This window comes from Scophthalmus maximus, chromosome 15, assembly GCF_022379125.1.
Source record: "Scophthalmus maximus strain ysfricsl-2021 chromosome 15, ASM2237912v1, whole genome shotgun sequence".
Lineage (NCBI taxonomy): Eukaryota > Metazoa > Chordata > Actinopteri > Pleuronectiformes > Scophthalmidae > Scophthalmus > Scophthalmus maximus.
Window position 1 is genome coordinate 12,476,431 of NC_061529.1, and position 11,251 is coordinate 12,487,681.

At 46.5% G+C, this 11,251-nt stretch overlaps 1 protein-coding gene across 1 annotated transcript; it reads right to left on the reverse strand.

The window, feature by feature from the left end:
* Positions 1 to 107: 107 nt before the first annotated feature.
* tgfb3 (transforming growth factor, beta 3) lies at positions 108 to 10,950 on the reverse strand. Its single transcript, XM_035611335.2, has 7 exons — positions 10,159 to 10,950; positions 5,572 to 5,735; positions 4,115 to 4,244; positions 3,874 to 3,981; positions 1,544 to 1,682; positions 885 to 1,038; positions 108 to 798 (listed from the first exon to the last, which is right to left on the reverse strand). Exons 1-7 carry the CDS (start codon positions 10,502 to 10,504, stop codon positions 640 to 642), a joined length of 1,200 nt encoding a protein of 399 aa, XP_035467228.2. The 5' UTR covers positions 10,505 to 10,950; the 3' UTR covers positions 108 to 639.
* Positions 10,951 to 11,251: the final 301 nt, after the last annotated feature.

Genomic DNA, 11,251 nt, shown 5'->3' on the forward strand with positions numbered 1-11,251 from the left:
TTTCCAGCTCGGACATCCGGAGGCGTCCTGTGAGTGAAGGCCGAGGGACGTGTTTGCCGTCAGCAAACAGTCATTTTTATCTTACCCTCTTTCACTTGCTCCTGTCATGTTGAGTTCAAGTCGGCATTCTCCGTTTTTTTTTTTGCTTTTTTTGACTGAGATTATTCTATGTCCTTGAGAATGCAGCGGCCATTGCAAGACAATTACTGCTCCTCTTTCGTTGAAAGCGGGTTTTTCGACGCCAATGTCAAGTAACACTGAGGTAAAGGCTGTTCAAAATGCTGGAGTATGAGAAAAAAAAACATGAGAAAAAAAACATGAGAAAAGTCAAAAGGCGATTGTTGAAGGTCAACAAGAGGTCTGATGGGTTTGAGAGCGCTGTTAGTGAAGTGGTGTTTGAACGAGTCTTTTAGGTTAATGCTGCCGATGATTGTGAGCAGAGTGGTGGACTGTGACTTTGTTTTTCCGTGAGAGGGCTCGAGCAAGGCTGAAGCAGAGGGAAGAGGTACTCACGGAGGACAATCTGCCCCCGCCCCCGCCCCCGCCCCCCCCCCCCTCCAAACCCTCATACCTGCTCCTGAGTAGTGCTGGGAGCCGCCCTGCCCTCGTGTCTCTCGCCAGGCCCTGAAGCTCGGAGGTTTAGCTGCACTTGCAGGACTTGACGACCATGTTGGAGAGCTGCTCAACTTTGGGGGAGCGGCCCACATAGTAGAGGATGGTGAGGGGCTCCAAGTCCTGAGGAACACAGCAGGGGGAGGCGGATGCTTCGGGGTTCAGGGTGTTGTACAGGCTCAGCAGCTGAAACAAGGAGAGAGGGGTCAGCAGACAGGACATCTCCCAGACAGGTGCGTGACTTGACATGTTTCCGTGGCTCTTTGTCTCACCGAGCTGTGGGTGGTGTCTGCACTGCGTAGGTAAGGGCAGGGACCGGAGCAGAAGTTGGCATAGTACCCTTCGGGCTGATGGATCCACCTCCAGCCCAAGTCCTGCCGGAAATTTATGTATAGTGGTCGCACGCAGCAGTTCTCCTCGTAATTGCTGCAGACGAGAGAGGACAGTGGGGATTACGCTCTTCATTTTTACAGAGAGCACGCACGTTTTTCGGAGGTTGTACACGTTTTCCTCCCTATGGCCTCACAGCCAGAGATGCGAAATAACTAAGTTCAGAAATTCCACTCTTAGGTGTGCCCCTATTTTCCCTCTTGGAGTCAGCCCAGGTGTCTTGGGTGCTGTCTGTCAGCCTGACGGCGGAAATCAAAAGCCGAGGAGACGGCGTGTTAAGAGGAGGTTGCTAGTATTGGGACAGATCCCAACTTGTATCAGCTTTATACCTGTGTCATGCTCGACTCTGTGATTAACAAGCTCATTCTGTGTATTCTTGCCCTCTTGACAAGAGCAGCTACCGTAGGGTTCCTAGGTATTCAAATCTCTGAGCAGTGACAGCGCAGGTGCATCCAGAGAAAAATATCTTGGACCGTTGAAGACAAATTCAAATTAGTCCAGCGGCGTTTAACATTTTCCAGGCCGAGGGAATGTGTCTTACTTGAAGCAGTAATTGGTGTCAAGTGCCCGCTTGCGCCTGCGGGATGAGGACTGGGCATCCAGCCTGTGGGGAGGGAGCATCATGAGGATGAGGTGGGGTTTTTTCACACGGCTCAGATCATCATAGTCAGCGTCCGTACCTGCAGGAGCAAATCGGTTAGTCTGGAGGAAGAAAGAGAAAAGAAGAAGCTGCGCAGAAACACAGACGTTTTGTTGCGAGTTGAGACGATGCCTGGGCTACGGGAACCGTAACTTCGCTCTAATCAGTATGGATAGTTTTACAGAAGGATGCTGTAATCTCCAGGCCGGGCTTCATTCACTTCTGGCTCACACGTCTCCCCTCTCCTTATTTAACACTGGTCCCTCTGACTCCCTCCTTTCTTCCATTTCCCCCCCCCCTGGGGCTGTGTCTGCTCATCCAATCTACCCCTGATAGCTTAAGCAGTGCATATCTCAGGAGAGATGCTGCTGGTGAATATGTACGCCCCTCTTTAATTCGGGGCCAAACGTCTGAGCACCGTGGCAGCACATTCCTTGTGGCCGAGCCAGTCGGGAGTGTTCCCAGGACCGTGGGCCCCGGGGCTCCAGTGCTAAGTGAGATACCAGATCGATTGTATTCCCAAGCTCTGTGTCTCTCCCTTCCTCTCACAAAGAAAATCCCATTATCTCAACAAAAAAAGACGTCAAAGAGTGTCGCTGCTACAGGAACATGCTGACGACTGGGTTGAATCTTTTTTTAGACCTGTCCCGTAATAAAGGATGTATTGTGAGTTTTATTGCCTTATAATCAGATCCTCAGTCATCCCAGGAAACATTGTAGGAAACACACCCTGCTCTATGACGAACTGGTACTCAACTTCAGTCCCTGGATGTAACAGAAGGCACATTGAGCCTGCATTTGAGTTGAGGAAAACAATAGAAATGAAAAAGAAATCAGACAAATGTTGGTTTAAAATATTTGGACTTTCGTTCAATCCACAGGATAGAGAGTCCACTCTACCAAAACGGAATCAACAGATAAACAGGTTTGTAGGACATTACTTGACATCAAAATAAACACTATCACGCGCCAACTTCCACTTTTCAAAATATTATCATATATGTATGAATATAATGCATTCTTTGGGGGAAACTGTGTGTGTGTGTGTGTGTGTGTGTGTGTGTGTGTGTGTGTGTGTGTGTGTGTGTGTGTGTGTGTGTGTGTGTGTGTGTGTGTGTGTGTGTGTGTGTGTGTGTGTGTGTGTGTGTGTGTGTGTGTGTGTGTGTGCGTGTGTGTGTGAGAGAGAGAGAGGAAAATTGGTACCTGTAGTGTAAAGGGTTCTAAGTGATCATCAAGACAAAAAAAGCACTAGTATAAATTCCATTTAACTGAGACCCACTGATACAAATCATCCCCAAACCAGTACTAATCAGAATAAACCAATTTCTTTCAACTGACAACAGATGCCTATCTGGAACATTAGACGAATCAAACAATTTAAACGAGCTGGATTGTTATCTGGTTCTCGTTCGAGAATGCCAACTGGCAGAGGATCTCGGAATCTGACCGAATACAGACAGCGAGACACAGTACATCTTGGAAAATCAATATTTTGTAGTAATGGGAAATACGTATATTTGCTTTTTTGTCTAAGAGTTAGATGCGAATATTGGTACCACTCCCACGTCAGTGCGCTGTGACAAGGCTGTAGCCAGCCACCGGGTCGTTTGGCTTAACAGAAAGACTCAAAACACGGGGAAACAGTAGCCTGGCTCTGGCCAGTGGGAACAAAATCACAGTCACTGTGTTCAACTAAGAGATCTAGGCAAATAATCCCTCTAAGTCCATGCCGTGTTTATACATTTCAGTTTTTAGATATGTTGTGTTAATTTGTAAGCCTTGAAGGTTCCTCTGCCAGCCTGTTTCCAGTCTTAGTGCTAAGCTAAACTAACTGGCTTCCAGGGGTGGCTCCATATTCACTGTGCAGACATGAGTCGTATCAGCTTTCTCATCTGACCTTCAGCAACTAAGCAAAAAATGTCAAACTGTTCCTATGACTTCATAGTGTGTAGTGGCATGCAATGAACGGAGGGACGAGGAGTAAGGACATTCCCCTGCATTTGACAACTCATAATCTAGTCTCACCTCTTCTTACTCTTGAGGTCTAATATACTTCATATATACAGACTGAATCCTTGGCAATGTTGTTTTCACCGACTACTTAATACCTTTGTTAAACTTTTTTAACAAGAAGGCTCCTCATAAACTCTGGGAAAAGAAAAACACCAGAGCCTGCTGATACAAACCCCAACCCTCTGAATTTGTTCCATCACAGAGAAACGCGGTCTCACCTTTGAACTTGACCTCCAGCACCTCGTTGGCGTTCTCGATAATGTCACCATTGGGTCTGAAAGTGTGGCAGGGACAATGCACACTGATCTCCAGGCCAAGGTTGGTCTCTGAGGGGAAACGAGAGAAGACGGATGTAAGGAGCTGACTCTTTTTCCCTGAGGAAAAAGCCTTCAATTTAAATGAACTCGTCCCCTTTGGCGGGATATGTGATACAAGGAAAGTTTGAGGTGTCCCACTCACGTCGGTACATTAGCCACTCCCTCACTGTCTCGGTGACATCAAAGGAGACCCACTCAGGCGTTCCCTTGGTCAGGACGTTCTTGCCCCCAATGTAGCGCTGTTTGGCTTTGGGGTCGTCTTTCTGGAGGATCTGCGAGGAAAAGATGAAAATGTGACCCAGCTGCATAAACTCTCTTGTACGCAACAACACACTGACACACAGAACCAGAGCTGTCTGTTTGAGCCAGACTCTCCAGGATGCCTTGGGCCAAATGTCTACTCTTCATGGAAAAAGTGACTCCCTGTGTTGATATCCCCATTTTGCAAGTTAATGCCTGCGTGTTACCCTCCTGCCAATGAGAACCTGGCTGTCCTTCACATCAGCAGTTCAAACTTTTGAGTTTAGTTGGGCTCCTCGACGCGGTGTCACACAGTTCAGAGAGCAGGCTCCCAGGTATCTGCCGGCATTCGTGTCCTAACTGTGTAATCACGTCGAGACCCCCAGATGTGCAAAAACGGGTGACGGCGAAAAAATTCAAAATTCTGCCCGAGAGAGTGTGTTTCAGAGATTCCAACGTCTACCAGCACTTCTGTGAACAAAGGTGTTTATCTATAGTGAGAAATGTGTGTGTTTGGGTGGTGTGTGGAGCTCCTAGCCCCACAGCAGTGCTATGGATAACCAGGTTCCTGAACACTGTCGGCATCTAATCTGCCTTCCTGTGGGAAAGAGGGGCCAGAGGACTGCCAGCGTCAGCCCTCTGCCAATCAGCCCCGGCCCTCCCCCACCTCGAGTGTGGGGGTGAGCGAAGCGGCTCCATTTACTCCCCCAGTGGGTGACTCTGCCTCTATCTCCTCTGAGGCCCCTGGAAACAATCTGCAGGCCTGACAGTCTGTATGCAGCGCCGGCCAGGGCTTTGCCTCTGAGGCGGTATGCAGTCCGGAGACGCTTGTCTCCCTGGCAGGAAATGTTGGAACCTGATCATTACTCCTAGTTTCTCATGGGAGATTAATGAGGAAACTGAAAAAAAGGAGAAAAAAACAGAATCCATCCTTGCCACCCCTCACAGAGAAGACACGTGCAAGCTTTAACACGCTTCACAAAAAGTGACGATAAACACTCAAACGCAGGTGCAGAGCTATAAACCCTCTGTTGAAAGCGCAATGCCTTACTGGATCTAACAAAGACGGACAACTGCCCCGAGATTGACAGCTAGGGAGGGGCGAACTGCCGAATAGTAATCTAGGGTTACTTATAGACGGCTGAGCGAGACCTTAAATTCGTCCTAATGTAGAATCCATTTGACAGTAAGCACATGGAATAATGATCAGTGCCTGAAAAGGGGGAGAGGGGGAGTTGGACACCCTAATATAAATGTTTTCATCTTCCTCACTGACCTACACGGGCCTTCGGAGAGAAATGGAGCACATTACCCCCCTGCGCTCTGCTAACAGTGGAAATGAACGGTCAGTTCACACACCTGGTAGAGCTCAATCCTCTGCTCGTTTTTCTTGGCACCCGGGTTGGGGATCCGCAGGGCTCGAAATTCAGCCCGGAACAGGTTGGTGGAGTTCTTCTCCATGGTCGAGACGTTGAAGCGGAATACCTTTGAGGTGATACCCTTGGGGCAGTAGGAGAGGTCATCTGCGGGGAAAGTGGAAATGGTGACTCAACAGCGGTAATAAGGATGTTACCAAATATCTCCCTCGAATAACAACCACATTGAAACACTCTTTTGTTTGTTTCTTTTGTTAGAACCCCTTCAAGCTCTTATCCGTCGGTTACCTCATTGTGTACATGTTATCAAAGCCCATTTTCCACTGACGTCCTCACTGGGGTGGACGTGTTTACCCTCTGATTATCGATGGGTTCAGTGCAGAGGATTCCCCACTCCCACCGCCGATAGTTTACAGATAAAAGATATTTTTTTCATTTTTTCATTTGTTTCTCTTTTTTTATAACTATTTCTGGTCCATTCCAGGGAGCCATTACCACAAACCATCTGCTTATGCTTTGTGCGATCGGAGTTAGCAACAAGTTGAAGTCATGAAATGAAAACCAAATGTCCCATGTGGTGGTGGAGCAGGCTGCAGGGGGACGGCAGCGTGCTCCTCCTCCTCCTCCTCCTCCCCCCAGCCCTCGGAGCCCAACAGGTGCTCCAAGGGCTCGGACAGAAGCCAAGGTTTCCTTGGAACGGGAGTTTAGTCCGGAACACGTGGGCTCACGTGCTGGAGCATAACATTACCTGAGAAACCGCGGAGGAGGGTGACTCCATCATGACAGTGACTTCAGCAAGCGCGAGCTTGACCAGCGACGGCGTGCTGTGTGGGCGCGTGTATGTGATTGCGCGCTGACCTTAGGCAGAATCAACTTAATAAATGGCCACATTGTGATTCTATCTGAAAAAGCTTCCTGTTGCCCTGAGGCCTTTCCCCTTTTTAAACCATAATACCATTGAACAGTTTATTATTTTAACAGGCCAAGCACATGCAGTGTCGAGCAAAACAAGCACATAGCAAACTTTTTATGAGGTAAGTGGAAACAGTCATTTACAGCCAAGCCATGGTTAATTTACGACCCCGAGCTCCGGCTTTATTACTGAGCCTCAGATTTGCCGGTGGCTGAAGGGTCATTGCACCTTTAGCTGATTTGCACCTCGGGCTGTTTTTCGGGGACAAATGGAAAACTCTGTCTGTGTCACGCAAAAGGAACTTGTACATCTCCATGTATCTGTAATTCATTTTACCAGCAATCCTATTTCAGTGTCCTCCCAGGCATTATCTGATATTTCCACAAAGTTTTTTTTTCAACTTTCCCTATTTATAGGTGACCTTTTCAGCACCCAACCAGATATCTGTCCAGTGTTTCCACACAATCTATAAGGAGGAAACCTCAGTAGCCTTTTCCTCTCTCCTCCCCCACACTCATGTCCCCCCCCTCTTCAGAAGGTGGAAAGCCCCACTTCGAGGGGAGATTTGAAATTCTAATCAAGTCTTTGGTTTCCTTTTGGATGACCTCATTTTTCCCATTGCAATGGTTTTAGGTGGATTTCACATTATGGCTTATTTTTGCCAAGGGTCTGAAAGGTAATTTGTTCCATGTTGGTGAGTGGAGGGGATTGCTTGTACAATTAAAATGCAATGCATTTGCTAATTTTCTGTCCCCTGCCATTTTTAGATGAGGGCTCTTAAAGATCTCAAGTGTCGGGGGGCTGACGTGGGTTTGACCTGTAACCTACAAGAATAAGCACATAACAATGTGCTTTAAGCTCCATACTGTATTTTCTCTCTTGAATAAAGGATTAAAAATATAGTCATTATAGTTAAAGTAAACATATTACTTCTACTATAATGACTACTGATTTGGTTAAATTACAGTTAAATATTCTTAAAACAAAACAAAACTTAATTTAATTGGAGAATTAAGTTTCATTGTAGTACTTAATCATTAACAAGCTTGCAAAAGTCTATTTATAGTCGCAAATAAAAGCCTGCATGACAAAAAAAAAGCTACTCAGTTGATGTCATTCATGTATTATCACTCAATTTATTTGAACAAAGATGGGCTCTAAATGAGGAATTCTAGGTAACGCTGTACAAAACGCCCGGGGACAGATGTTTGAATAGCTCTGCAGTAAAGCTTCACATAAACTGCCTTGCCCAGACGCTACCCACCACACCTCACGCCCTGACACACGCTCAGCCTTCGGCGTCTGAGATCCTCTCCTCCTTCCTCCCACAGTAGCCTGCTGACAACAACTCCCAGGAGTCACCTCTTTTTGCCCTTTTGCCCGGAGGATCGTCTGTGGAGTCAGTCTCTCCGGAACTTGTAGTGGTAAACAAAGGAAATAGGAAGGATAAGGCCGCAGGTGCTAGCCAGCTGCTGAGGTGTTCAGGTCTCATGAAGGCCAACAGATATTTCTTTGGAGTTTATTTTATCCACTTAAGATTTGTAGCATCTGGGATGTGAACCTATTTGCATTATGCTCTCATGGAAAAGTTTGGTTTTCACTCACCCAAGTTACCCAGGAAATTTACATCAAAGTTTTATTGGGTCATTGAGTGTGACAGGCCACTGCAGCAGATTAGACGATGTGATGGAGCTCTGTTCTGAAGAAAAAACTATTCCCCCCCAATTTGATTACGGTTGAGGAAGCAAAAAATGATTAAGGCATGGGAGTGGGGGGAGGGGAGGGGGTCTGTTTTGGTGGGAGTTGGCCAAAGACCTCTGTCTCTGTTTGTTCAGATGACATCATCTTTCTACTATCCCATATATCAGATACCCTGCTGTCCTGAGCGCTTGTCCTCATATTTTACTGATCCAACACTGAGTCAATGATTGGCTTTAAAAGACCCAGAAACGGCACGATCGTTCTAATTTTAACCTATCACTGTTATTCACTGTTCTCGTGTCGGCGTTCGTCCTGCAGTTGAAACACGTCTTCTCTTGAGTCTTTAGGATCAGCCACTGTTGGCCCTCTGATGCATGAGAAGGAAGATCTGCCATGACTCACTCTTGCTTCATCTCATAAGCGGATAATGCCTTGATTTGCATTAGTAGCAGTCTCAACCAAAGTAGTCTGGAGCAAGTGGCGCATTCAAGTATGAGAGAAAAGTTTTCTGTTTAACTTTACAGCTGCGCATGAAAAAAAGAGTAAAACTCCACTATAATCCAAAACACTCCCACCTTCCAAAAACAGTGAATGTAAAAGTCATTATCCAACAGGAATGGAACTGAACGAGGCTGCAAAATTATCAAGGTGACAGACATTATGCTCCTACACTAGTCTGCAACAGGGCCTGCTCTCTTAAACATCACATCATGGAAAGGGAGAGAAAGGTGTTTATTGTTGCTGGCACCTTTTGTTAATTTCACTAATTTCATCCTTGACGAGGCAGTTCACTGCACTCACTGCTGCCAGTACTGAGTCAAGATCGTGTCTTGTGTTATCACCTACAGTGCAGCCTACTGTATGAGGCCAGCGTGATGTGTCCTGGGCACCTGGCCATCACTTATCCCACTCCTTAGACCTCTGTTTGTTTTGGGAACTCTGGCTGCCTCTGACCAGTGGATAAACCCCGGGCTGTGTATTTTGAATGTCAGAAGCACTTTTGTGGGACCTGTGAAATGGATTTGATTCAGGACTTATGCTGGAACCGGAGAGAGGCTCTGCTCAGTGTCACAGCACAGCATAAACACCTGTTGATTTCAAAATGGTAAACCAACCATTGACCGACCTCTGACCGTGAACAGGCACAAGTCCAACTCCTCCACTTACAAACTGACTTTCCCTGGAGAATCTGCTGCTCACTCAGCTTCTGTTTCTGATTTCTGGAACAATCAATGGACCATAGTTTATACAGGAAATACCAATATGGATGAACAAGGGAATTAGATCATAACACTGAGCTGGTCGGCTCCACTACTAGACAGAAATAGTAGGGAAACTGAGGTGAGGGAGTCGCAACAGTGGATGAAAAATATTGGGAAGCTCACGGCCAGAAAATGGAAATGAGGTATTGGAGTTGGCAATAAATACTGGACTTAACTGCCTGAGAATTTTCCCCGTTTAGGAATGTGTCAGACTAAAGCTGGAGTTCCCATGGCTTTGGTGTGAGGTATGTATGAGGAATGGTGCTCATTCCAATTAGACTGTTTACTTTGCCCTCTCCTTTCCGCGCCGCTCCACTGCTCGCAGGCGCGTCCGTGCGTAAACGCGCGGCACAGACACGAGTGGACTGAACACCAGCAGGACAAATGAGACCCCTCACCATTTATACGTTTCTATCGTGGACAGATAAAGTTTTTTTTCCGTTTTGTTGGCTTCAACAGATCTGAACATGTGAGTTTACAAAAGAATGCAACGAAGAATTTGGATCGGATCCACTATAGCGACTAAAAAGGTTGGCTGCATGGCGCAATGCCACAATTAAACATAGCGCCAATCACAACCACTCCACCCTGTGATCACTCATATCCAGAACACAACAGGTAGTCTGTTGGGTGCGTATTGGATGTTTCACAAAAAGATGCCTGGATAAACATGAGGAAAAGACAGTTAACTTACTGTTTTCTGGTGGACCACTGATCATGTTGAACCTGTAAATCTCTTTGGCATAGTACTCGGTCTCCGTATTATCCTGTCCACAACTCTGGTGCCTGTCTCTTCCCAGCTCCTCAATGAGCTCCTTGGTGCTGTTGTAAAGGGCCAGGACCTGAAACGGTACTTGACTTGGACCTGTTGTTTGAGGCGGACTGGTCAGCCGGAGTTTACTGAGGATCTGTCCCCGGACCGCCTCCACTCTCTTTTTCTTTATGTGGTCAATGTCCACAGTGGTGCAAGTGGATAGCGACAAAGTCATTGTCACACAGCTCGAGAGGAGGAAAAACAGAAGTGCTTTGCCCAGATTCATATTTCGCCCTCGTTCACTCACAGCCGAGGCTTGTCAAGGAAAAGAAGAAAAAAAACAAAAACAAACAAACACCAAACGAAATTCCGATTTGAATAGAATCCCTTTTCTCTTTTCATTCAGGTCGTGAGTGAGTTCTGTTCCTGCAGGAATCCCATTTTCTCAAGTGCTATGTCATCTTTGCAAAATGCGCATTTGCGTTGGAGCAAATCCGTGCCATTTTGGACAACAATCTCAACTCTTCATCAAAATTCCTTATCCTACTATTCATTCCTCCTTGTCTCACGCACGCCTCTTTTCTCCTCGTATTTCTCTCACAGGGCACCGGTGGCTGCACCGCGGTTCAGTTTCTCCATTGCACTGTGCTCTTTCCATCCACTTGTTCTACCGGAGCCAGTGCGCCTCTCAGCTAACTCCTCTCAGTCCAGCCTCAAACACACGACCGCCTTTCCACTCTCACTCACACTTTATAGTCCCAAGCTGTGACGTTTTACGGAGGGTGGGGCAGCGAGTTTACAGTCCGTGCTCGGACAATGAGATCTGGCCTATACAGAAGTGCGTTTGATAATACTTTATTTCTTATGCTGTCAGAGCTGTTTGTTTTTGTTTTTTGTTATGTTTTTTTTTTTTCTTCAAATAAAATCTTAGAAGTGCATGCGTAACATTGGGCAATGTGAGATTTCGCAAGAGGGAGGGTGGAAGAAAACCACATTGATTGCACTTATTTTTTCTTTCTTGGGAAATGTTGAA